Source organism: Dipodomys merriami, unplaced genomic scaffold (genome assembly GCF_024711535.1).
Source record: "Dipodomys merriami isolate MVZ:Mamm:240054 unplaced genomic scaffold, mDipMer1.0.p SCAF_22, whole genome shotgun sequence".
NCBI lineage: Eukaryota > Metazoa > Chordata > Mammalia > Rodentia > Heteromyidae > Dipodomys > Dipodomys merriami.
Genome location: NW_027203604.1, coordinates 17,796,353 through 17,823,229, shown reverse-complemented (window position 1 = coordinate 17,823,229; position 26,877 = coordinate 17,796,353). Strand labels below are relative to the sequence as shown.

Here is a 26,877-nt window from a genome sequence, read left to right as displayed (position 1 = left end):
TTTTCTTTTTGCTTATTGGTGCTGAGGAATCGAACCCAGGGCCTCAGGGATGCAAGGCAAGCACTCTACCACTGAGCCAACTTTCCAGCCCCTAAATTTAATTTTTTTATGTTAAATAGGGAATTCTGTACTTTTCACTGGCAATTGGCTAGATATCTGTATGTTTCTAATTTACAAAAGAAATACAAGTCATGGAAAGTTCCATCCCAAAAAAGTAAACTTAGCTTTAAAAAAAGTGGGGGAGGGCTGGGTTCTGGTGGCTCATACCTGTACTCCTAGCTACTCAAGAGGCTGAGATCAAGCTGAGCACTGGTAGCTCATGCCTGTAATCCTAGCTACTCAGGAGGCTGAGATCTGAGGATTGCGGCTCAAAGCCAGCCCGTGCAGGAAAGTCTGTGAGATTCTTATCTCCAATAAACCACTAGAAAGCAGTAAGTGGTGCTGTGGCTCAAGCGGTAGAGTGCTCGCCTTGAGCTGAAGAGCGCAGGGACAGCTCCCAAGCCCAAAGTTCAAGCCCCATGACAGACAAGGAAAAAAAATGTGTCAGGCCCTGAATACAAGCCCTAGGACCAACATCAAAAAAAAAAGACAAGAAAAGGAAGTCTGAAAAGAAATCCACTCACCAGGACTGCAATGGCTTAATGGAGAGGAGATGATACAGGCTTATAAGGACTCCATTAGAAAAGCTTCCCCTCCTCCCCCAAGAATCACAACATACCTGGGAAGATAGAAGCAGGGTTCCAATCCACCTTCAGTGTTCAATCTCTGCTTGCTTCTCATATTTGCTATCAGCATCCTACTTTACCTAATTAGCTGATGTTTAAGTAAGTTGGGTACTAGTGGCTCATGCCTCTGATTCTAGCTACTCAGGAGGCTGAGATATGGAGGATCCAAACTTGAAGCCAGCCCAGAAAATCTGACTTCCAAGTAACCAGGAAAAAGCTGGAAGTGGACCAGAAAATCTGACTTCCAAGTAACCAGGAAAAAGCTGGAAGTGGAGATGTGGCTTAAAGGGTAGTATACCAGCCGTAAGCTAAGGAACAATGCAAGGCCCTGAGTTTAAACTCTAACACACACACACACACACACACACACACACACACACACACACACACACACACACACACACACACACACACACACACACACACACACACACACACACACACACACACACACACACACACACACACACGATGTGTAAGTATCAGAAAGACAACAGTGTGAAAAAAAGACAAGGCAAACCCAGAGTACACACAGAAAATAGGACATATTTATTAGGCTAAAGAACAGACTGTGTCATCTCCATTTTCCCAAAACATCAAGATAGCACACATCATAATTGAGCACACAATATAAATTGACATATGCAGTCACTTGTCCCCAAAAGGGCTGTTTTAAGTCTCGGTTTGGGAGTCCTTAAAAACTTACACTCTTAAATGACCTTTATTAAAGTTATCAATAAACAAAAGAGGGTATTAGTTAAGAAAAGTCTCAGTGTAGAAGACCCAATTCCTAGAAACTGGGGACTTCCTTAAGGAAAACATTTCATTTGCCTCTATCTGAACACCAGCAAAGTATTTCAAGCTCCATTTTTACTTAGGGTAACACTGCTCAGGTTCCTAATTTGAGAGGATTATGCTAAATTTAATATTGCAACTTTCATCATCAGGCCTCTGTTCAAACTGTCAAGCTGGAAGGGATAGGGTATGACAAAGGAAATCAAATTTTGCTGCAGATCAAAATAATTTTCCAAAATGCACAGTTTGCTATGGACTCAGCAAGTCTTCAGCAGAGCAGAGGGGCCAATGTGGCACATTTCCACTCCCATCAGATGATCAGGGACAAGATGAAGTAACAACGGATGGAGCTTGGGACTGAAGCCTCCAGGGTGGACATTGGAGATCCAGAAATCCATGGTACTTCATGCTAGCATCAGACAGGCTACCAGATAGAGTAATCCTCTCCTGAAAGAGTTCCCCAAGTCTGAATGTCTGTCAAGCACAATTTAAAACATGTTCCAAATCCTCTTCCTGCATGAATGGCTTGGAGCAAGGGTAAACTTGCCAACCTGCTTTGTCTGGTCACATGAGGCAGCAGCGTACATTATCCAGACTGAATGCAAAAGAATTCATTTGAAGACAATGTTTAAAATTAATCTGGCATTTTTACTGTTCTGACTGTACCTTAACTATGGCATAAGGGATTTGCTAATTTGAAAACTGCAGTGTCAATATCCCCAATGCTGTCTGCAGACCACTTGATGTATTTTTGCCACTTGGAAGAATTTTCTTGTACCCAGTTGTTCACTTTGGAAACAGAAGAAGCACATCTGGTTTCACCCTCAGGGAGACCTTCAGGCTGGGCAGGTGGCCTTGCAGACAGCTGAGACAAGGTGACAGGTAGGCCCAGGCCACTGGAGAAAGCACTTCGTGGTTCCCCTTTAAAACCTCCAGCTTTGCACATGGAGGGCCTTCCTGATAACCAGGGCTCTCCCTTGCGGTGCGATCCTCTGTGACTGTTGGGGGCTCCAGGCCATCTTTTTGCCCAGTTCCACCTGAGAGCTTCCCTAGCAAACTGTTCTTCTGCAGGAATAGTGGCAGCAGCGGCGGCAGGGGCATCACAAAGCCCCATGGCCTGGATCAGAGCAGCTGGGGCTGAACTTCTTCTTATTGGCTCCTTCGGACCCAGGGACACTTTGCTGCCCCAGTGAAGCAAGAGGCCAGCCTGGCTCCAACCACACTTCATGTCTGTTGCCTCATCCTGGAAATTTCCACTGCCATAAACCCTTGGCGGCTTTACCCCCACATATGCAGAGCAGGGGCTCCCCTTCTGTGTCCGATTGTTAAGGCTACACCACAGTGTGTCCGAGTCATCCCCTCCCAGCCACTGGGCTTCTGCCAGGCAGGTGTCCAGGGTCCCTTTTCCATCGTTCATGTTTGTTTTCTCTGATGCAATGAGCCTGGGGAGGGGGCGCCTGAGAGTCGGGGGAAGGGGGTTTCAGTGGATCTCAATATGAACCTGGAAAAGATAATCAAATTAAATTTCTGAGGTGAAGACAGAATGTCTTCAGAGTACCTTCAGGCACCCAGTGAACACTGCACTCTAACACACAAGTTCCAATGATCCCTACGCTGTGACAGGGAACATGATGACAGCCTGCCCAGTGAGGACTGTAACCTACAACCACAGACTGCTGTGTTCCCTGAAAACACTTAAAAATAACCAAGGTGGGCTAGAAGCCAAGTGCTGTGGCACCTACCTGTAACTACAGCATTCAGGAGGGTACAGCAGGAGGATCCTAAATTCAAGGCCTGTATCCTTCCTTGTCTCTGAGCTACTTTATGTTAAGTTGTATAAAACTCCAAGGGTAAGGTAAGTGAATTCCTGTCCAAAGAAGTGCAAATTCATTGTATCTTGTGGACAGAAGTAAATTAGACCTCTACCCTGTTGATAGTGTATAATTTTGTATCTGTTTTTAAACTCACCTTGGCATTTCCCCGCCCCGCCCCCCCATCCTGGGGCTTGAACTCAGGGCCTGGGTGCTGTCCCTAAGCCTCTTTGTGCTCAAGGCTAGAGATCTATGACTTGAGCCACAGCACCACTTCCAGCTTTTTTTGAGTAGTTTATTGGGGATAAGAGTCTCACAGGGACTTTTCTGCCTGGGCTGGCTTCGAAATGCAATCCTCAGATCTCAGCCTCCTACATAGCTAGTATTACAGGTGTAAGCCACCAGCACCTGGCTTGCTTTTGCTTTTGAGACAAGGTTCCTTATGTTGCAAAGGCTGGCTGAACTCCTGCATTCAAGTGATCTTCCTATCTGAGCTACAAGTAGCTGGGACTACAAGCAAGCCCTTTGTTGACCCCCTTTCTGCTGACCCCCTAGTTCCTTCACTTTTCCTCAGTAACTGATGAACTATACAAGACCTTTCACAGTGCTGTTTTCATTTAAGGAACAAGTATATCACCCCTCCAAATGAACAGATGGAAGATACAAGCATGAATTGTATGCAATAATTTCTCCAAGAGACTAGCTTAAGAAACAGAAATAAAAAATGCAACCAGAAAGAAGAGATGGAAATGTGGGTACATGAGTTGGCAGTGGGTGAAGGGGGGATGCCTCATCTGCCCTGAGAGAAGACAAAAGGCACTGCCTAGAAAATAAAGAAATTTAAGAAGCAACACAACAGTACCCAAGCTCTGAGTTCAAGCACCATGACAAAAGGAGGAGGAAGAGGAGGAAGAGGGGGAGGAAGAGGGGGAGGAGGAGGAGGAAGAGGAGGAAGAGGAGGAGGAGGAAGAGGAGGAAGAGGGGGAGGAGGAGGAGGAAGAAGAGGAAGAGGAGAGCAGCAGCACAACAGATGCATGCCATTTGGAGCTAAGAAGCAAGCACAGCTTGGGCAAGATGGCTAGCTGCAAGCATGGAGAAGCCACAGATAAGATGCTGCCTTTCTTTGAGTTGGTCTCTTAGGGAACTTGGGAGACCTAAGAGGCTCCATGAATCTCCTCTGTACTTTTAAGAGCACTGGACAGAAAAGAGAACTTGCTAGGAGGCTGCAGCTGAAAGCAAAGGTAGGACCACAGGACAGGACCACAGGAGAGGTGTGGCATGTGGCCAAGAGCCTGAACTGCAGGGGGCGGTAGGGGACAGGGAAGACTCTTCAGCAAGGAAAGAGTGAATTAATTATCCAGACACCATGTGACAGCCCGGAAAGCAGCATTTACTAGAAGGGCCACTAGGAGGCTCTTCTGAGGCTCTTCCAACGTGCGGGAAGGGATAGAGAAATGGAGTATGACACCAGGAAGGAGTGGTGATGGTGTCACTGACTGAAAACAGGAGGATTCTGATCGGGACAGAATGATTCTGGAGAAATGGGCAAGCAGTGGCTGTCCTGAGTGGCAGAAAAGTCTAGACCCTGGTACCATGGCAAGAGGGAAGGAGGGAAGGTGGGAAGCAGGTGAAGCAGGCAGGAACAGCAGGAACCAGAGTAGAGAGGGAGTAGCACAACAAAGGAGGGAAGCACCCCCAGGAAGTAGCCAACCGAGGGTGAAGAGTGCTCAGTGTGCTTCTGGTACAAACAGCTACCGGAAGTTCTCAAAACTCCTGTCACTACCTTCCAGTCCAGCAGGCCTTCACAGGGCTGACCCATACTCAAGTATGGCAGAAAATATAAGAACGCCCTTGTCTCTTTCTTCCTCTAAATTTGTTGTGCTTTATATGATCTCCACTGTGACCCCCTTTTGGTGCTGGGTCTGATACCTGGGGTTTCATGCAGGCTTAAGATCATGCTCTACCACTGAGATACATTGCTTCCCATTGTTTGCAGTACTGGGGATTGAACTTGGGGCCTAACGCTTGAGCCACACCTCCAATCACTTTTTGTTTTGTTTTTGTTTTTGCCAGGTCTGGGGCTTAAACTCTAGGCCTAGGTGCTGTCCCTGAGCAATTTTGTTCAAGGCTATGGCTTCACTACTTGAGCCACAGCTCTGTTTATGGCTTTGTCTATTGGAGATAAAAGTCTCATGGACTTTCCTGCCCAGGCTTGCTTCAAACCGCAAACAAACCTCAGATTTCAGCCCTTGAGTAGCTAGGATTACAAGCATGAGCCACTGGTGCCAGGCTTGTATTGGTTATATTTGAGGCAGAGTCTCACTTCATGCCCAAAGCCAGTGTAGGCAGTGATCCTCCTTGTGCTTTCCTATGTTCCTAAGGATGATAGGCAGGTGCCACTGTACCCAGCTATCATGCTTCCTCAACCAGCCATTGGATGAGATGGAGTCTCACACACTTTTCTGCCTGAGATGGCCCTGAACCACAACCCTCCAGACCAAGTATCTAGAATTACGATTTGAGCTACCACACAGCTCCTTGTGTGTGTGTGTGGGGGGGGGGGGGCAGTCTTAGAGCTCTAGAACCCTGCCTCTGATCTCCTTTTTGCTCAAGGCTAGTGCTCTACCACTTGAGCCACAGTGCCACTTAGCGCTTTTTCTATGATTAATTGGAGATAAGAGTCTCACAGTTTCTAGTCCGGCTTGGCTGGCTTTGAACCGCAACCCTCAGACCTCAGCCTCCTGAGTAGCTAGGTCTATAGTTATAAGCTACCAGTGCCCAGTCTCATGCCATATTTTGATGAGCAAAATATTTAATTTATTGAAGAAGGTGTGACACTGGCCAATAAACATTGTATTCATAACATGACTTATGGAATTGTAACTTCTTTGCATAACTACTTAAAAAAATTTTAAAAACTAGTTTATGAATACAGATACTTTGGGGGCATGTGCCAAATTTTTACTAATAGAATTTAAGATCAAAATCTACTGGTAGAACATATTTGGAGCTAGGTGTGGTGCTGCATACTCTAAGCCCAGCATATGGGAGGTGGAGGCAAAAAGATTATGAATTTGAGGCCAGTCCAGGCCACATAGAGAAACTGCCTCAAACATTTTTTGAAAAGAATATATGTGAATAGCACAAAGCAATATAGAAATGTAAGGTGTAATTACTACAAGTCTGGTCTCCAACTACATTTCTTTCTTTTTTTGGCGGGGGGGTCTGGTCGTGGGGCCTGAACTCTGGGCCTGGGCACTGTCCCTCAGCTCTTCAGCTCAAGGCTAGTGCTCTACCACTTGAGCCACAGCGCCACTTCCGGCTTTTTTCTTTTTGCTTATGTGGTGCTGAGGAATTGAACCCAGAGCCTCAGGCATGCAAGCAAGAGCTCTACCACTGAGCCACCTTCCCAGCCCCTCCAACTACATTTCAAAACAGACACTTTTAAAGTTCATCAAGCCAAACCTCATTAACTTCTCTCAAATTAACTTTCCAGAGCACATCATTGCAAACATGACACTGTTTTACTGATGGAATGCACCAGAAACGAACACTCTTGAAATGAAAGCATTACTAAGTATATTTTTAATACATATTATTAGTTTTTTAATTCTTAAGAAAAACAGGTCATTTAATATGGGACAACTCTCAAGAAAGTTTCTAAGTACTTTATATGTCCTTGTTCAAGGACTTTGTATTTCCTGTTCAGAAAGATAGTGTTTCCAGAACTGTCTCAAAATACTTCAAAAAGGAGCCATTACAGTAACCACTGACTTTTTTTTGATTGGTCTTGGGGCTTGAACTCTGGGCTTGGACACTGTCCCTCAGCAATTCAGCTCAAAGCGAGAGCTCTACCGCTTGAGTCACAATGCCATCCAGTTTTCTAGTGGTTTATTGGAAATAAGAGTCTCACGGATTTTTCCTGCCTGGGCTGGCTTTGAACCGTGATCCTCAGATCTCAGCCTCCTGAGTAGCTAGGATTACAAGCGTGAGCCACCGGTGCCCGGCTCAACACTCATTTTTTTTAATGACAAGTCATCATGTTCTTAATCATGACAGAACAAACCCTTCCCTTATCACATTTCAGCTCCTTAGTAACTTCACTAATAAGTAACTTCACTACTTAATTCTCATGACAAAAATACCTCAATGGTCCTTAGAACATGTTTGTTCAAAGCCCTCAAGTAACCCCTTTCATATTGGACTGTTAGATGTATTACCTAAATGCTGAGAGCCAGAAAATGCATGCAAATGTGAGTTTGTTTGCACAGTGTATGTGTAAGCACAAATATAATTTTCTTCTGTGTATATGATAATACATGTTATATAATGTGACAGGCCTTGTCCCACCCCCTAGTTAAGTCTACAACCTGGCAAACAAACTTGATTACCAAAACTGAGACCACCACAGTGAGAGGAGGCCATTGTAAAATCCAAGGGAAAAATAAGGGACCACAGTGGAAGTAAATTCCTGGTCTATGTTCCCCATATCTACAGAGAGATGATAAAGACTAGAAATGGAACCACAGGGACAAGAGGGGGTGATGTATACAGATGCAAGACTGCCCAGGTATGTCTTCTACAGAAATCCCTGGCCTGTAGGAAGTGACAACCTGCTCGATGACAACAGGCCTGACCTAATTAAGCAGCTGCTGCCCTCTTGGATACTGTCTCCTGGCCTTCCCTAACCCAGGCTATTAATGGCCTTCAGCACCTGACAGCTCAGACTACCACTGTTTTCTAAACTAAAAATATCCTGTCCCAGTATTCCCAAAGTAAGCAAGCAAGGCTAGTCCCAAAGGAGACTGAAAGGAGCCAGGCAACAATGGGCCTTGAGCAGGACACCATGTGCTGATGGGAGATGACCCCAATGGGAAACAGCTTAGGCCTCACCTGGTATCTTTACAGTAACATTGCACCTAAGATAATCAGGCTGGAAGTGGCTAGAACAAGCCAATAAATTTCTACACAGCTAAGAGGATGATAAATAAAATGACTCCAACATTTCTTTTTTTTTTTCTTTTGGGGTGGGGGGTCCGGTCGTGGGGCCTGAACTATGGGCTTGGGTGCTGTCCCTCAGCTCTTCAGCTCAAGGCTAGCGCTCTACCACTTGAGCCACAGTGCCACTCTGGCTTTTTTCTTTTTGCTTATGTGGTGCTGAGGAATCGAAATCAGGGCCTCAGGCATGCAAGGCAAGCGCTCTACCACTGAGCCACCTTCCCAGCCCGACTCCAACATTTCTAAATCAGGTGAGTCAGAACAGAAACACAATCCCATCCCATCTGTGGTTTCTTTTTTTTTTTGGTTGGTTGTGGGGCTTGAACTCTGGGCTTGGGTGCTGTCCCTGCGCTCTTCAGCTCAAAGAGAGTGCTCTACCGCTTGAGCCATAGTGCCACTTCCGGTTTTCTAGTGGTTTATTGGAGATAAGAGTCTCTCAGACTTTCCTGTCCGGGCTGGCTTTGAACTGAGATCCTCAGATCTCAGCCTCCTGAGTAGCTAGGATTACAGGCATGAGCAACTGGTGCCCCGCCCCCATCTGTAGTTTCTGCTACTGATCCCCCAGAATCATAACTATCCTAAATACCAGTTGTGGTTGTACTTTGTGTCTCACGTCTGTAATCTCAGCTTCATCAGCAGATGATAATTGAGAAGATCATAGTTTGAGGCTAGACCAACCAAAAAGATAGTAAGACTCCACCCCCTCCACAGTCAAAAACAAGCCAGCCATGGTCATGCAGACTAGGTCTCAGCTATGCAGAGACTGTTAAGTAGGAGGATCCTGAGCCAAGGTCAGCGGTGGGCCTAAATATAAGACACTACCAGAAAAATAACCTAAAAAAAAAGTCTGGCCGGGCACCACTGGCTCACACCTGTAATCCTAGCTACTCAGGAGGCTGAGATCTGAGGATCGTGGTGCAAAGCCTGGCAGGGCAGGAGAGTTCTTGAGACTTTTTTGTTGTTAGTTGTCATGAGGCTTGAACTCTGAGCCTAGGCACTGTCTCTCAGCTCTTCAGCTCAAGGCGAGTGCTCTACCATGGACTTTCCTGGCCGGACTGGCTTTGAACCGTGATCCTCAGATCTCAGCATCCTGAGTAGCTAGGATTACAGGGATGAGCCACCAGCGCTGAACTCTTGAGACTCTTATCTACAATAAACCACCAGAAAACTGAAGTGGCGCTGTGGCTCAAGAGGTAGAGCACGGGACTGGGAAGGTGGCTCAGTGGTAGAGCGCTTGCCTTGCATGCATGAGGCCCTGGGTTCGATTCCTCAGCACCACATAAGCAGAAAAAAAAAAAGCCAGAAGTGGCACTGTGGCTCAAGTGCTAGAGTGCTAGCCTTGAGCTGAAGAGCTGGGGGACAGCGCCCAGGCCCAGAGTTCAGGCCCCACGAGCGGACCCAAAAAAAACAAAAACAACCCCCAAAACAAGAGGTAGAGTACTAGCCTTGAGCTGAAGATGAGGACAGCGCCCAGGCCCAGAGTTCAAGCCCCATGAGCAACAAAAAAAAGTGTGAGTGTAGCTTAAGTGATAGAGTACCTGCCTACCTAGTCTGAGGCTCTAAGGTCAAATGGCAGTACCATCAACAAAACAAAACAGCTGTGTTGGCTCTATAGCAATCACCCTACCCCAGTCACCTGAATGATGAGGATTGCAGTTTTGAAGCCAGTCCAGGCAGAAAAGTCCTTATTTCTGATTAACCAACAGAAGTGGAGCCAGAAGTGGAGCTGTGGTTCAAGTAGTTAAGCACCAGCCTTGAGCATGAACCCTTGAACCCAGGCTCTGAGTTCAAACCCCAGTGCTAGCACACACAAAAGAAGGCATGCTCAAGTAGAAGTCATGCAATCCCCCTATCCTCACAGAAAGCCACACTTCCTCCTGGTGCTCTGTGAGAATGCAACATCCCTAGTAGCTCCTGTTGTCAGTACCAAGACTACTTCAGGGAAGGATGAAAGGCTGCTGAGAGACATCCAAACTGACAGGCAGTGCATTTCAGGGAGTGGCAGAGGCCACACCCAGGCTAGAGTGGGCTAAAGAAGGAGAGGATGGGGCTGGGAAGGTGGCTCAGTGGTAGAGCGCTTGCCTTGCATGCATGAGGCCCTGGGTTCGATTCCTCAGCACCACATAAAGAAAAAAGCTGGAAGTGGCGCTGTGGCTCAAGTGGTAGAGCATTAGCCTTGAGCTGAAGAGCTGAGGGACAGCGCCCAGGCCCAGAGTTCAGGCCCCACGACCAAACCCCCCCCCCAAAAAAAAAAGAAAGAATGAGAGGATGGAGCTCATCAAGGCCCCTGGAACAGCAAGATGACAACTTTAGAAAATAACAAATGGTTATTATCTTTGACTGAAAATTCTACTCTAAAAACACTTCTGCTACAGATTCAATCAGCAAATTCTCTCTACCCTAACCCAGGCTATTGTGGCTGCTGGCATCAGCACAGAATAACAAGCAGACAAAACAAAGCCATCTTTCTACTGGGCCAATGTAAAGCACAGAAATGCTACACGTGCAAAGCTCACTTGGTAGTGCTTGCAGAAAGGTCAATGTCCCCCCAATATTGCCCATCACATACCAAGAAAAACATTGAATGCATTGTATTTAAAAGTAAAAGGTATGGGCTGGGAAGGTGGCTCAGTGGTAGAGCGCTTGCCTTGCATGCCTGAGGCCCTGGGTTCGATTCCTCAGCACCACATAAGCAAAAAAGAAAAAAATCAGAAGTGGTGCTGTGGCTCAAGTGGTAGAGCGCTAGCCTTGAGCTGAAGAGCGGAGGGACAGCGTCCAGGCCCAGAGTTCAGGCCCCATGATCGGACCAAAAAACAAACAAACAAAAGTAAAAGGTAGCTGGGCACCGGTGACTCAGGCCTGTAATCCTAGCTACTAAGGAGGCTGAGATCTGAGGATCATGGTTCAAAGCCAGCCTGGGCAAGAAACTCTGTGAGATTCTTATCTCCAATAAACCACTCAGAAAACCAGAAGTGGCACTATGACTCAAGCGGTAGAGCACTCACCTTGAGCTGAAGAGCTGAGGGATAGTGCCCAAGCCCAGAGTTCAAGACCCATGACCAACAACAACAAAAAAGTAAAAGGTGGGGCTAGGAATGTGGCTTAGTGGTAGAGGGTTTGCTTAGCATGCATGAAGCCCTAGGCTTGATTCCTCGGTACTACATAAACAGAAAAAGCTGGAAGTAGAGCTGTGGTTCAAGTGGTAGAACACTAGTCTTGAGCAAAATAAATTCAGGGATAGCAGCCAGGCCCAGAGTTCAAGCTCCAGAGCTGGCACTGAATGAACAAACAAATAAATGAGCAACAATGCCAGGATATAGGAAAATTTCTCACCTTCTTGAAGTGGGAAAGCCTTTCTACTGATAAGACCCAAAATCTGAAAAACTCATTTGACCCCATTAAAAAAAAAATATATAAAAAAATTAATTGATGCTGGACACTGATGGCTCATGCCTACAATCCGAGCTTCTCAAGAGCCTAAGATTTGAGGATCATGGTGCCAAGCCAGAAAGTCCATGAAGTCCATGAATCCAAGTAAACAAAGATTAAGGTATATAACCTGAAAAATTGTAGGCATGGCTTTTTTTTTTACTATTTTTTTAAAAATCTTGCTTTATATTTACTGTTTAGTATAGAATCTTTTACTGTCTGTACTTCATATTTCACATGAATAAATGCAATAGTAACAACTCCAGAGATTATTAAGACTTGCCACAGAACCTTTTTCATTTGCCTTCCTTCCTTTCTTCCTTTTCAGACAGGGTCTTGTAATGCCAGCTGGTCTCCAACTCCTGGGCTCAAGTGCTCCTCCTGCCTCAGTCCTGAGTAGCCAGGATTACAGGTGTGTTGTATGCCACAATGCCTGGCTTGCAAACAGTACCTTAAAACCATAACCTTTCTCAGTCTACAATTCTTTTTTCGCATCTACTTTCCTGATCAATTACCTTTATACTAAAGAGCTAATAGTCTCCTTAAAATGCCTCACTGTCCTACAAAGAAGACATCTAGGGGACCTAAGTAAACATGAGGAAATGTACCTTCCCCCCTAAAGAAGGGGCAGGGCACTCAGCTTCTGTCCTACTGCACTCCCCCGACCAGAGGCCAGGATAAGAAATCTCATTCCAGGTAAGCTAGTGCTGCTTCATAAATGAACACACTCTCTAAAACCCACAGAACTGACAGAAGCAGATGGTAGTATTATGGGTGTTCTTAGACACTCCATCACCCTCAGGGATGTGAAAAGGTTGCCTATTGCACTCAGTCATGCCCAAGATCAAGCCTAAAACCCTGGCAGAGCTTTTTTTTTTTTTTTTTTTTTTTTGTCAGTTGTGGGGCTTGAACTCTGGACTTGGGCACTATCCCTCAACTCTTTAGCTCAGGGCGAGCGCTCTACCACTTGAGCCACAGCGCCACTTCCAGCTTTCTAGTGGTTTATTGGAGATAAGAGTCTCACAGACTTTCCTGCCCGGGGTGGCTTTGAACCTTGGTCCTGAGATCTCAGCTTCCTGAGTAGCCAGGATTACAGGCATGAGCCACCGGTGCCCGGTACCTGTCAGAGCTCTTAACAGAGCCCCTGCCTAAGATACCTGGTGATGGGCTTATCTCTGAGCCACCCTCCACCTGTGCCCCTTTGCCCCTGACCTAAAAGCTCCCATTCAGTTTCCACAGTGTCAAAGCTCTGATATCTAGTCCATCAAGTAAGTCACCGATTATGGGCTTTTAAGATTGATATGTCTGCATTCCAAAGGCCCATATCACTCTATTGATCTAGCTTCCCTCCTCCAATAATCATTACATGCATACTCTGCATTATGAAACTTGGATCAAAAACCCTTTCAAGATGATCTCAGTGTCCAACAAATGAGCCATGTGGAAACCCTGAGCATCACCCTGGAAATGGAGCCTCTGAATACCACAAACAAGCCTCCAGCTCTCCTGTAGTGGAGAAAGCAGGTACAGGATCATGGAGATACATGACCACAAAAGTCCTCCTTGAAGGAAGAATGCAAATGTGTAAAGTATATGCATTCAAAGCGCCTGGGAATAACATTCAAAATGGAAAGAATAGCCTGTGCAAATGTCCAAGGGCAGAAAAGTGCTAGATACAAGCAGAGGGCAGGAAACCCTGAGCCGGCCAAGTAAGCAAGGAGCAAGCCAGGTGAAAAAATGACAGAAGGATGGGAGGCAGATCTGCAGAGTGAAATGCATTCCATGTGAAAGGGGTCATGAGTTAAGAATGGAATGATCTTGGGCTGGGAAGGTGGCTCAGTGGTAGAGTGCTTGGAGGCCCTGGGTTCGATTCCTCAGCACCACAAAAGCAAAAGGAAAAAAGCCAGAAGTGGCACTGTGGCTCAAGTGGTAGAGCGCTAGCCTTGAGCTGAAGAGCTGAGGGACAGCGCCCAGGCCCAGAGTTCAGGCCCCACGACTGGATCCAAAAAAAAAAAAAAAAAGAATGGAATAATCTGTGACTTATAGCCCAGCATGGTAGGGCATGCCTGTAATTAACCATCAGGCAGTACTGAGGCAGGAGGATCAGCATGGCTACATAATGAGACCCTAACTTTAAAAGCAACAATATAACCTAACAAATGTGTTTAAAATAGTCCAGGCAGTGGTTATAATGGCTTAGCTAAAAAGGTAGTCATAAATAGGAAAGTGAATATGTGGAAAGGTTTTCTAGTACAATAAAAGCATCATGTAGTAGATAATTTCTCAGTCTGTGTGTGCACACATTTGTTTACTGGGGTTTGAACTCAGGGACTTGCACTTAGTAGGCAGGATTTCTACTTTCCGAGTCACATATCTAGCCCTTTTTTGCACTGGTTATTTTGAGAGAAGGGTCTTTTTGTCCAGGCCCACATCTAAACCATACTCCTACTGTATTATGCTTATTATAGCTAGGATGACAGATGTGCACCACCACCCCCAGTTATTGATTGAGAAGATGTCTCTCAAACTTTTAGCCTCAAATCCCAACCTCCTGAATAGCTATCATAATAACAGGCATGAGCTACCTCGCTTGGTTTCTTCAAATGATTTTATGAAGAGTATAAATTATATAAGGTTCCAAAGTGGGAGGTTGAGGATCAAGTAAAGCCTGCAGAAACTTGGTTTTGCAAGCAAACATTTCTAAGTTTGAATTAATTTGATATCTAAAAATCTCCCTTGGAGATCCCTTCATCTGGCAAATACTGGACCCATGTTTCCAGTGTTCCAGCCTGCTAGAGTGCAGGTTTTCTGGTTCACCTCAGGCCCTATATCCAACAGCCTTTACTCATTTATACCACCTGCTGCAAAGATTTAAGTTTTCTACTCCTGTGGCTTAATATAACTTAAGGATGCCACAGCCCTTGCTCACACAAAACAGCTCAATTTTAGACTTTAAAACAGACTAGTTCTCTAGAGTGCCAATGGCTTACATTTGTAACCCTAACTACTCTGGGGGCTGAGACCAGGAGGATTGTAGTTTGAGGCCAGCCTTGGCAGAAAAATCTGAGACTTTTTCTCCAAAATAACCAGCAAAAGACAGTACTCAAGTGGTAGGGCATTAGCCAACCAAACAATCCAACCAAACATGAGGCCCTCAGTTCAAACCCCAAGAATACCAAAATAAAATAACCCAGTTCTTCTCACCTCAATTCTAACAGATGGCTTCATATGATATACTCTCACATGGGCCAGAGAATAAAAACGTGAAGATGCTCACTCAGGGTTTCAGGGTCAATTACACTCTAACATGATCAAATCTGGAGGGAAAATCAGGTGCTATGGATGAGCCTGGCTCATTCCACACACCAGGGAACAAAATAAGTACGTCAGACTGACTGTAAGCTCCCCAAGGACAAGTCCTCCTCTATCACAGAGCTTGTGACACTCCCAGATCTGTACACAAGATCCAAAAATGGCTCTGTATCTGGCCATCTTTCTTTGAGAAAGAGTTTCCAAATACACAACTTCCCCTTCCACGAGGGAAAGATTTGTAATTCAAGAGATGGAGAAATGTCAGTCGTGTATACAGCAAAAGTGGTCCTGGGGAGGTACTGGAGAATACGGGCTACTGTTTCACATCTTTATTGGAGTTTTTTTTGGTGTTTTTTTTTGGGGGGGAGGCTCAGAAACCATCTGTCTCTGCTTCCTCCAACTCACTTTCTCTCACTTTCATCCCCACCCCTCATCACTTCTACCCTTGACCAGAAATATATTAGATGCCTTGCTCAAAGCACCATTAATCTCTGATGTATTCAAAGACTCAAGGAAAATACCAAAGGAGTAGTTTAAAAAAAAAAAAAAGGCCTTCTTAAATGTTTAGGAACCCAAAAATCCAGCCACAATCCCACCCCTGTATCTCGACAACCTGTCATTTTCATGTCCCAAAACAATAAAATTTCTTCTTCGGGATCTTTTTAAGCCCCTTAGTTAGCATCCTTCCTCCGACCTTGCCCCCCCCCCCGCCCATTCCCCGCCACTCAGGGTCGTGGGGCCGGAATCCTTTCACAGAAGGCGGACTAACCCCACCTCGAGGAGGTGTTTGCTGTTTTTCTCCAGTAGGGTTGCAATGAGAAAGATGCACGATGCTTACTTAGCACACACTCATTTTCCAATGTGGGCCAGGGGTGTGGATTCCCCGGTTGAGGGCCGCGCTAGGCCATTCTTTGAGAGGGGAGAGTGGGGGGCGGGCAGGAACTGGGGTGCTGGGGTTCGCGGTCCAGGAGGGCGCGGCTCGCTCACCTGCAGGCGCACGTTGAGCATCATGGAAGCCACGATGTACAGGTAGGGGAAGTTGATGCGCAGTCGCCAAGCCAGGTCGAAGAAGATGAGCAGCGTGCGGGTCAGCCCCTTGCAGAAGACCCCATAGGAGCGGGCGGCGGCCGAGCGCGACAGCCGGACAGCCAGGCCCGACAGAGCCGCCGCCATATAGGAACCGGCGCTCCCGTGGCCCGCCCGCCCGCCGGCCCGTCAGCCCTCCCTCGCTCCCTCCCTCCCTCGCTCTCCGCGCCGCGTCGCCCCAGGCCTCCGTCCCGGACGCTGGGCCGGGCTCCGGGAGCGAGGGAGGAAGGCGCCGAGGCCGGCGGGCTTGCGGGCCGCCGGGGAACCGAATCCGCGCGTCACGCTTCCTTCCGGCAGCGCCTCGACGAGCGGCGGGCCAGAGATCCCGGGCCGACCGCGCTGCCTGACGTCACAAAACCCTCCGCGCATGCGCAGCGTGAGGCCCCGCCCACGCCTCCCTCGGTCCTGCCCTCTTCTTGCAGGTGAGGCGCGCATGCGTCCGGAATCGAGGCGCGAGGTACCGAGGTTGATGTGTTCTCTTCGGCTGCCTCCTAGTGGAGAGTCTGAAAAGAAACACAGGAAGAAGGTAAATCTCGGACAATGGAAAAGTCCTAAATTTTATGTTACGTGTTATTTACCACGATTAAAAGAAAAGTAGCCCAAGAGGCTTTTTTTCTTTTTTTGGTGTGTGTGTGTGTTTGTGTGTGTATCAACAGCTAGTCGAGTCTATGTAGATTGGTTCAGTATCAAATTAAATATGTTGATTTTTGAAGTTATTAATGTTCATTTTAATTATTTAAGTGTAAACCTCCGTGTATGTATGCCTTTGTGTGTGTGTGTATGGGGCTTGAACTCAGGGCCTGGGTGCTGTATCCAAACTCATTTCCTCAAGGATAATGCTCTACTTTGAACCACAACTCCACTTCCACAGCTTGGTTTGATAGTGGGTTTTTACAGTGTTACTTAAACATTTAGCTTTTTACTATAAATATCTGCCATGCAATGAAGATACATATCTTTTTTATAGATACACACAAAATATTTCATGTGCAACCAGGCACCTCTGGCTCACCCTGTAGTCCTTGCTACTCAAGAGGCTCAGAACTAAGGATCGTGGATTGAAGCCAGCCTAAACAGAAAAGTCTGTAAGACTCTTATGTCCAATCACACACACAAGAAAAAGTCAGAAGTGGAGCTGTGGCTCACATGGCAGAGTACCAGCCTTGAGCAAAAAAGCTCAGGGACCATGTCCAGGCCTGGAATTCAAACTCCAGGACCCACATACACACACAAAAATATTCATCTAGGGGCTGGGAAGGTGGCTCAGTGGTAGAGCCTCAGTGCTTGCCTTGCATGCATGAGGCCCTGGGTTCGATTCCTCAGCACCACATAAGCAGAAGAAAGCTGGAGGTGGGACTGAGGCTCAAGTGGTGAGTACTAGTCTACAGCTGAAGAGCTGAAAGACAGCGTCCAGAACCAGAGTTCAGGCCCCTCGACCAACAAAAAAAAGAAAATCATCTAACCAGACACTGGTGGCTCATGCCTGTAATCCTAGCTATTCAGGAGGCTGAGATCTGAGGATCACAGTTCAAAGCCAGTCCGTGAGACTCATCTCCAATTAACCACCAGAAAACCAGAGTCTCATCTCCAATTAACCACCAGAAAACCAGAAGTGGCTCTGTGCCTCAAGTGGCAGAGCACTTGCCTTGAGCTGAACAGCTGAACAGCGCCCAGGCCCAGTGTTCAAGTCCCATGACTGACCAAAGAAAACATATCTATCTGTCTGTCTGTCTATCTCTCTCTATATATATATGTTCCTCTATATTTCAAAGAAGAAGATAAACCATAAAGAATGTTTCTAGTATTAGCATTATTAAATGTTACCATTTTCTTTAAATGTCTACTGAAAGAAACATAGTTAATTGTTTTTTGTAACCCTAAGGATCAAACCCAAACTGAGGAGGTGCTCTACCACTAAGCTATATCCCCAGACACAGCCCAAGAATCATACCTTTTAGCCTAGTACTGGTGGTTCACACTTGTAATTTTAGCTAATCTGGAAGATGATGGTTTGAAGCTACCCTAGACAGAAAAGCTTGTAATACTCCATCTTGAAAATAATCAGCAAACAACTAGGCTAGAAATATGGTTCAAGTGGTAGAATATCAGCCAAACAAACCTAGAGGGCCTGAGTTCAAACTCCAGGACTACCATAAAAAAAATATTTTCAGGGGCTGGGAAGGTGGCTCAGTGGTAGAGCGCTTGCCTTGCATGCCTGAGGCCCTGGGTTCAATTCCTCAGCACCACATAAGCAAAAAGAAAAAAAGCCGGAAATGGCACTGTGGCTCAAGTGGTAGAGCACTAGCCTTGAGCTGAAGAGCTGAGGGACAGCGCCCAGGCCCAGAGTTCAGGCCCAACGACTGGACCAAAAAAAAAAAAATATCAGGGGCTGGGAAGGTGGTTCAGTGGTAGAGTGCTTGCCTTGCATTCATGAAGCCCTGGGTTTGATTCCTCAGCACCACATAAGCAGAAAAAGCCAAAAGTGGCACTGTGGCTCAAGTTGTAGATCACTAGCCTTCAGCTGAAGACCTGAGGGACAGCGTCTAGGCCCAGAGTTCAGGCCACACAACTGTTAAAAAAAAAAAAAACTTTTTCAAAGAATTTTTTTAGAAACTTTTAATTTCCTTTATTTTATTTAATTTTTTTTGGGGGGGTGTCCGGTTGTGGGGCCTGAACTCTAGGCCTGGGTGCTGTCCCTCAGCTCTTCAGCTCAAGGCTAGTGCTCTACCACTTGAGCCACAATGCCACTTCTGGCTTTTTCCTTTTTGCTTATGTGATGCTGAGGAATTGAACCCAGGACCTCATGCATGCAAGGCAAGCACTCTACCACTGAGCCACCTTCCCAGTCCCTAATTTCTTTTATTCTTGTAGCATTGTGTTTTGCCACATTTATGCTTGCCATTAAAAAGCTTACTTCCTTTTTTTTTTAGTAAGCTATTTTTTTTCCTTTTTCATTGCACATTGGTTGCTATCTTGAGCACTGCAGAATACAACACATGTGCTAAATTATCATTGTTTTTCAAGCTATTCCTTTCAAACCCAGCAAAATGAAGCCATCTGATGCAGTATTGGGGAAAATAGCTTGAGATTTTCAAGGCTAATGTCTTCAAGACGAAATTTGCTAGGAGACATAAAATCAGTTTGGCAATGTGCCAAAATCACTCTCAAGCCTGTCAAGATTTTTTTTTTCTGGGGTCCGATCATGGGGTCTGAACTCTGGGCCTGGGCGCTGTCCCTCAGCTCTTCAGCTCAAGGCTAGCACTCTACCACTTGAGCCACAGCACCACTTCCGCTTTTGTTTTTTCTGCTTATGTGGTGCTGAGGAATCAAACCCAGGGCCTCATGCATGCAAGGCAAGCACTCTACCACTGAGCCACCTTCCCAGCCCAGGCCTGTCAAGATTTTTCCCGAGTGAGAATTGAGAATTGCCAATATTGGTTATTTAAATGACATTGAAAGAGCAGATGGGCTATGGCATTGTGAAATACATACACACACACACACACACACACACATACACACACACGTCCTCCTAGGGATTGAACCTAGGGCCTTGTGCTTGCTAGGCAGGCACTTTATCCATGAGCCATACTTTCAGTCCATTTGTGCTGGTTATTGTTGAGATTAGATTCTCGACTTCTGTGTGAAAGCGCATCTGGGCCTCTCCCTACTCCTATTTCAGGCTTTCTCTGGTAACCAGGATACCAGTCAGAAGACATCAAACAGAGCTATTAGTTGAGAAGAGGGCTCATGAACTTTTTTTTTTTTTACATTTCTTTTTTTTATTTTTTTTTGAACTTTTTTTTTAACCTAGGATGGCCTCTAGCCTCATGATCCTCATAATCTCAGCCTCCTAAATAAGTAGCTAAATAATAGTTGTGAGCCTTGTCACCTATCTTCTAGTTACTCATTTCTATGTTGCTAAGTACAAAAAAGCATTTTAACCAATTAATATATAAAGTGGCCCACAAATTTAACCTGAAATTAAATTCAATTAGGTCAGAAGCCTGTTGTAATTACACATGAGAGGTCAAAGGGCATACATCAGAAAGCCAATAAAATCTGAGGCATCAGCTAGACAAGGGTGGCTCATGCCTGTAATCCTAGCTACTCAGAGGATCGTGGTTCAAAACCAATCCAGGCAGGAAAGTCCATGAGACTTTTTTTTTTTTTTTGTCAGTTGTGGGGCTTGAATTCTGGGCTTGGGCACTGTCCTTGCGCTCTTCAGCTCAAGGAGAGAGTGCTCTACCACTTGAGCCACAGTGCCACTTCTGGTTTTCTAGTGGTTTATTGGAGATAAGGGTCTCTCGGACTTTCCTGCCCAGGCTGGCTTTGAACCAAGATCTTCAGATCTCAGCCTCCTGAGTAGCTAAGATTACAGGTGTGAGCCACCGGCATCAGCCATGAGACTCTTACCTCCTATTAACTACCAGAAAACCAGAAGTGGTCTGCGGTTCAAAGTGGTAAGCACTAGCCTTGAGTGAAAAAGTTCAGGGACATCTCCCAGGCCCTGAGTTCAAGTCCTATGACCAACAAAAAACAATAGTGTGTGGCCGGGCGCTGGTGGCTCACGCCTGTAATCCTAGCTACTGAGGAGGCTGAGATCTGAGGATTGTGATTCGAAGCTAGCCCAGGCAGAAAAGTCTGAGTCTCTTATCTCCAATAAACAACCAGAAAACTGCAAGTGGTGCTGTAGATCAAGTGGTAGAGTGCTTGCCTTGAGCTGAAGAGCTGAGGGACAGCACCCAGGCCCAAAAAAAAAAAAAGAGTGTCTGCCTTACCACCAAAAAAGCTGAAGAGAAGCTGGGCACTGATGGCTCATGCCTATAATCCTAGCTACTCAGGAAGCTGAGATCTGAAGATCTCAGGATCAAAGCCAGCCTTGGCCAGGAAAGTCTGTGGGACTCATCTCCAATTAGCCACTTGAAAACTGAAAGTGTCCCTGTGGTTTCAAGTGGTAGAGTACTAGCCTTGAGTGAAAAATCTCAGAGACAGCACTCAGGCCCTGAGTTCAAGACCCATGGCTGACAAAAAAAAAAAAAAAAAGCTAAGGAAAGGGAGAGAAGCCCTGGGTTCCAGTCACATTCGATCTCAGCCCTTCAGTCTGTACCATTGTACCTTGGAAGTCTATAGCTGCGTTTCATTCTTACAGAGGTTCACAGGTCAGAGTTCACCTTGAGGCCCAGAGGAAACTGAATTTGAACTTCTGAGCAATACTGGAAGTTTTGTACTCGGTCTTACTCAAGATAATATCATGTCAGACTGAATTATGATATTTTCCTTGTCTTTATTTGAAGATGAAGTAAGGCTTAAAGATATGTGCTTGGAGGGGTTACTAAGTTGACAAGAGGTCAAAAGAAGAGCAAATGGCCAATAAATGCATAAAAAGTGTCTAATATCCTTGACCATCAGAGACATGGAGATCAAAACTACTTTGAGCTATGCACTGATGGCTCACTCCTGTAATCTTAGCTACTCAGGAGGCCAAGATGTGAGGATTGCAGTTCAAAGCCAGCCAGGGCAGGAAAGTCTGTGAAACTATTATCTCCAATTAAGCACCCCCAAAAAGCCAGAAATGGAACTGTGGTTCAAGTAGTAGAATTAGCTACTCCTCAGCAAAAACAAACAAAATGGGCTGGGAAGGTAGTTCAGTAGTAGAGTGCTTGCCTTGCAAGCATGAGACCCTAGGTTCAATTCCTCAGCACCACATAAGCAGAAAAAGCCAGAAGTGGTGCTGTGGTTCAAGTGGTAGAGGGATAGCCTTGAGCTGAAGAGCTGAGGGACAGCGCCTAGGCCCAGAGTTTAGACCCCATGACTGACAAATAAACAAACAAAAAAACACCTAAGAAAGCCAGGCGCCGGTGGCTCACTCCTATAATCCTAGCTACTCAGGAGGCTGAGATCTGAGGATGTCAGTTCAAAGCCAGCCAGGGCAGGAAAGTCCGTGAGACTCTTGTCTCCAATAAACCGGTTTAAAACCAGAAGTGGTGCTGTGGCTCAAGCGGTATAGCGCTCACCTTGAGCTGAAGAGTGCATAGATAGTGCTCAAGCCCAGAGTTCAAGCCCCACAACCGACCAAAACAAACAAACAAACAAACACCTAAGAGACTGCACCCCAGCCCAGCCTGAGTTCAAGCCCCAGGGCTAACACCAGAAAGAGCCACAAGGAAATCCATCATTTTATACAATTAATATGGAATATTAATAAAGCATGAAAAAAATTCAATGTTTGAAAAGAGACATGTAGCCAAATGGTGCATAGAGGATATGGAAGGAATTGTTCTTTGACTTACTGTTGTTTGGGCATTCCTTTTAGGGTAATAAAATTCATGAGGGGAGGCATTTCCCAGACTGCCCTGCAGCTCAGTATGGTCATGAGACCACATATGTGGCCAATGAGATCTAAGAAGTTGAAGAGACACTTAGTCCACTCTCTTGGCCACTTTCCTCTCTATTTCTCCATGGGACATATATAGCTGAACTAAACCCTCTACTGACTCAAAAGGAAGGAGCTGGGTCCTGAGAATCTTGGAGAGGAACCAGGTAGCAGCTTGAATTTGTTTCTTTTTTCCTTTGTTGGTTGTGGGGCTTGAACTCTGGGCCTGGGCACTGTCCCTCAGCTCTTCAGCTCAAGGCCCGTGCTTTACCATTTGAGCCACCATGCCACTTCCAGTTTTCTGGTGGTTTATGGGAGATAGGAGTCTCATGGAAGCCAGGTGCTGGTGGCTCACACCTGTAATCCTAGCTACTCAGGAGACTGAGATCTGAGGATTGTGGTTCAAAACCAGCCCAGGCAGGAAAGTGTGTGAGACTCTAACCTCCAATAAACTACTTAGAAAACCGGAAATGGCACTGTGGCTCAAGCGGTAGAGCACTTGCCTTGAAGAGCTTGGGGACAGCACCCAGGCCCAGAGTTCAAGCCCCATGACCTACCCCCCCAAAAAAAAAATCTCATGGACTTTCTTGCCCAGGCTGGCTTTGAACCACGATCCTCATATCTCAGCTTCCTAAATAGCTAGGATTACAGGAATGAGCCACTAGCGCCCAGCTAGCAGCTTGAATTTCTTTTTCTTTTTTCCTTTTGTCAGTTGTGGGGCTTGAACTCTGGGCCTGGGTGCTGTCCCTCAGCTCTTCAGCTCAAGGGTAGTGTGCTACCACTTGAGCCACAGCGCCACTTCTGGTTTTCTGAATGGTTTATTAGAGATAAGAGTCTCATGGACTTTTCCTGCCCAGGCTGGCTTTGAACTGTGATCCCCAGATCTCAGCCTCCTGAGTAGCTAGGATTACAGGCGTGAGCCACAGGCACCCTATTAGCAGCTTGAATTTCTTACCTCTGAGTTTTAACCCAAGAGAAACAAATTTGGATCTTGTTGAAGCCATTGTTTCTTTGGGGCTCTGTCATTTGCACTGAAGTTAATCCTTGGGATTGAAGAGCTCTCTTTTGGTTTGGTTTGCCCAGCCACAACTTCCCATCTCTGAAAGGACTTCCTCTACCCCATTTTGTGTGCGTGCGAGTGTGTATGTGTGTATGCGTGCATGCGTGCGTGTGTGTGTGTGTGTGTGTGTGTGTGTGTGTGTGTGTGTGTCTATGAGTCACTGAGTTTTCTCTCTTCCCCAATGGGTAGGCAGGGGATCAGACCAAACAAACAAGATTCCCTGGCCCCCTTCATCAGGAATGGAAACCAAATTGGAGGGGGGAGAGGTGTGTCAGGGACCCTGAGGCAAGTGAACTCATTCTCACCCAGACTGGATCTTTGAGGGTCCCTAATCTTCCCGAGTCCTAGTTACTCAATTTTTCTTTAGATTTTCCCTTGTTTCTGTGAACATAACTCATTTCTCTCTCTCTCTCTCTCTCTCTCTCTCTCTTATATATATATGTGCATGCATATATATATGTGTGCATGCATATATATATATGTATATATGTCTTTCTCTCTTATCAGCATTTCTACCTCTATCCATCTTGCAGTAGTCACCTGTGGCACTAGAAATAACCAGCTGGATTGTAGCAGGGCTTAGTGGAATACACCTGTAATATCAGCTACACAGGGGGCTCAGGCAAGAGAATCACTTGAGCCCAGGAGTTTGAGGCCAGAATGGAAAATATAGTAAGAACTGGATTTTTAAATAATCCCATTACATTATGTAGTAATATTAAAATCAGTTACAAACACACAGGAAGACAGACATTATGGGAACATATGAGAATATGACCTTTTCTTTTTTTTTCTTGTTGGTCCTGGGGCTTGAACTCTGGTCCTGGGTGCTGTCCCTGAGTTCTTCAGCTCAAGGCAAGCACTCTACCACTTGAGCCACAGAGCCATTTCCAGTTTCCTGGTAGTTAATTGGAGATAAGTGTCTCATGGGTTTTCCTATTGGGCTGGCTTTGAACTGTGATCTTCAGATCTCAGCCTCCTGAGTAGCTAGGATTACAGGCATGAGCCACAGGCTCCCAGCTTCATGAAGTTTTTTGTGGTTTGGGCTTTTGTTGTTGTTGTTGTTTTGTTTTGTTTTCTATAGCTCCATTTTCTGCTTTCTGCTGGTTAGTTGGAGATGAGTCTCATGAACTTTTCTGCCTGAGCTGGCTTCAAACTGTGATCCTCAGATTTCAGCTTCCTGAGTATCTAGAATTACAGTGCTTGTCTTCATTTTAGTTACTTTTCAGATAGGTTCTTGGGCTTTTTATTCAGACTAACCTCTGACCACAATCCTCTTACCTATGGCTTTTTTTTTTCTTTTTGTCAGTCATGAAGCTTGAACTCAGGGAATGGGGGCTGTCCCTGAGCTTTTTCACAAACCTAACATTCTATCACTTTGAGCCAAAGAGCCACTTCTAGTTTTCTGGTAGTTAATTAGAGGCAAGAGTCTCACGAACTTTCTTGCTCTGGCTGGATTTGAACTGGGATCTTTAGATCTCAGGCTCCTGCCTAGGTAGGAATTCTGGCATGAGCCACCAGTGTCTAGCTGACCTATGCCTTTTGAGTAGCTGGGATTACAGATATACACCACAATTTTCTCTCTGTTGGTTGAGATGTAGAGGTTGGGTAAAGGAAGTCTCATTAACCTTTTTGCCTAGGCTGACTTCAAACTTGGATCCTCTATGTACGCTTTTTAAGTAGCTAGGATTAAGGTTTGAGCTACCAGTCTGTTGCACATTCCCAATTTAGGCTAGTGCCCATAAAATAGAGATCACAATTCTCTGTTGTCTTACCCTTATTTTCTCTGTGTTGTCCCTTCCCCCTCTGTTGGTGGAGCAGAGCTGGTGGTCAACAAAAAGAAGTAGCCCTGGACACAGAGCCTGTGTGGGTTGAAGCCCACAAAATTTCCAGTGTGGCCTGGTCCTACATCACCACCATCTGGGGTGGAGGACCCTGTTCCTGTCTTCTCTGTTTGAGCCCTAGATTCTGCCTCTCATAGCTTCTTTGGTTTACTTGTTCCTGCTGGAGGAACATATGTCCCAGTAGTTTCCTGGGACATGTAAGTGGGAGGTACAACTTCTTGAGCACTTAATTTGTCTGAAAATGTTCTTGTTATTTTACTCGCCTACTTGATCAATAGTTTTGGCTCTGGGTAGAATTTTGATGACATTGTCACTTAACCCAAAGAAAGCCATTCTATTTCCTATTTCCTCCACTTGTGTTTTCTCTCTGGAAGTTGGTAGGAGCATATTTGTTCGCATTGTTTGGAGTTTCTTAAGGATGTTAAACCTGCTGGGGTGGGGGCTGGTCGGGCACTTCCCCTAAGTAAGTATACTCCTGTACTCTGGGAAGATACCCTGCAAGTTCCTTGCTTTGAACTCTGCGCTTTTCAGCTCAAGGTGAGTGCTCTACAGCTTGAGCCACAGCGCCACTTCCAGTTTTCTAGTGGTTTATTGGAGATAAGAGTCTCAGGACTTTTCTACCGGGCTGGCTTTGAACCGTGATCCTCAGATTTGAACCGTGATCCTCAGATACAGGTGTGAGCCACCGGCGCCCGGCCCCTTTTCTTTTTTGATGGCCCCTACAATTTGAATTCAGGGGCTCCAGCCCTTTAGTCTTCTCATTAGCTCTTTCTCCTTTTTTTTCTCTTTTTTTTCATTTTTCTTTTTACTTTTTTTTCTTTTGTCGGTCGTGGGGCCTGAGCTCTGGGCCTGGGAGCTGTCCCTCAGCTCTTCACCACCTGAGCCACAGTGCTACTTCTGGCTTTTTTCTTTTTGCTTATATGGTGCCGAGGAATCGAACCCAGGGCCTCATGCATGCAAGGCAAGCGCTCTACCACTGAGCCACCTTCCCAGCCCCAATTTTTTCCATACTCTTAATATTAATATATAGTTATACTTTAGTTCTCCCTTATAGTTTTAGTTCTAAAATCACAGTTTCTAGGAAGACTCGACGTCAGGGCATAAACTGTCGCTATCACATCAAACTGATAGTAATAAAAACAGAAAAAGACAAAAAAAAAAAGAGGGAACAACGTTCTTGGTAGATGGCAATAGATCCCAAGTGCGGCTTCTGGAATCCAAACCCGGGCCGCGCCCGGCCCGCTCCAGCGCGCAAATATGGCAACCTCCTCGTCCCGCGGCCGAAGCCTGGCGCGCTCCCGGAGCGCGCCGCAGCGCGTGCCCGGGGCCCAGCAGAATCAGCCAGGACGCGCGCGCGCGGGCGCGCAGGAGCGGGCGAGACAAGCCCCGCCCCGAGCCTGGGAGCGGCGGCGCCGACGCAGGGGGGAGGGGAGGGGAGGCC

General features: G+C 46.1%; 1 protein-coding gene across 1 annotated transcript; it reads right to left on the bottom strand.

Annotated features, from left to right (window-relative positions):
- Positions 1-1,251: 1,251 nt before the first annotated feature.
- On the bottom strand, positions 1,252-16,506 carry Smim10l3 (small integral membrane protein 10 like 3). The gene is made up of 2 exons (XM_070033506.1): positions 16,058-16,506; positions 1,252-3,021 (listed from the first exon to the last, which is right to left on the bottom strand). Exons 1-2 carry the CDS (start codon positions 16,241-16,243, stop codon positions 3,001-3,003), a joined length of 207 nt encoding a protein of 68 aa, XP_069889607.1. The 5' UTR covers positions 16,244-16,506; the 3' UTR covers positions 1,252-3,000.
- Between the last annotated feature and the right edge of the window lie 10,371 nt (positions 16,507-26,877).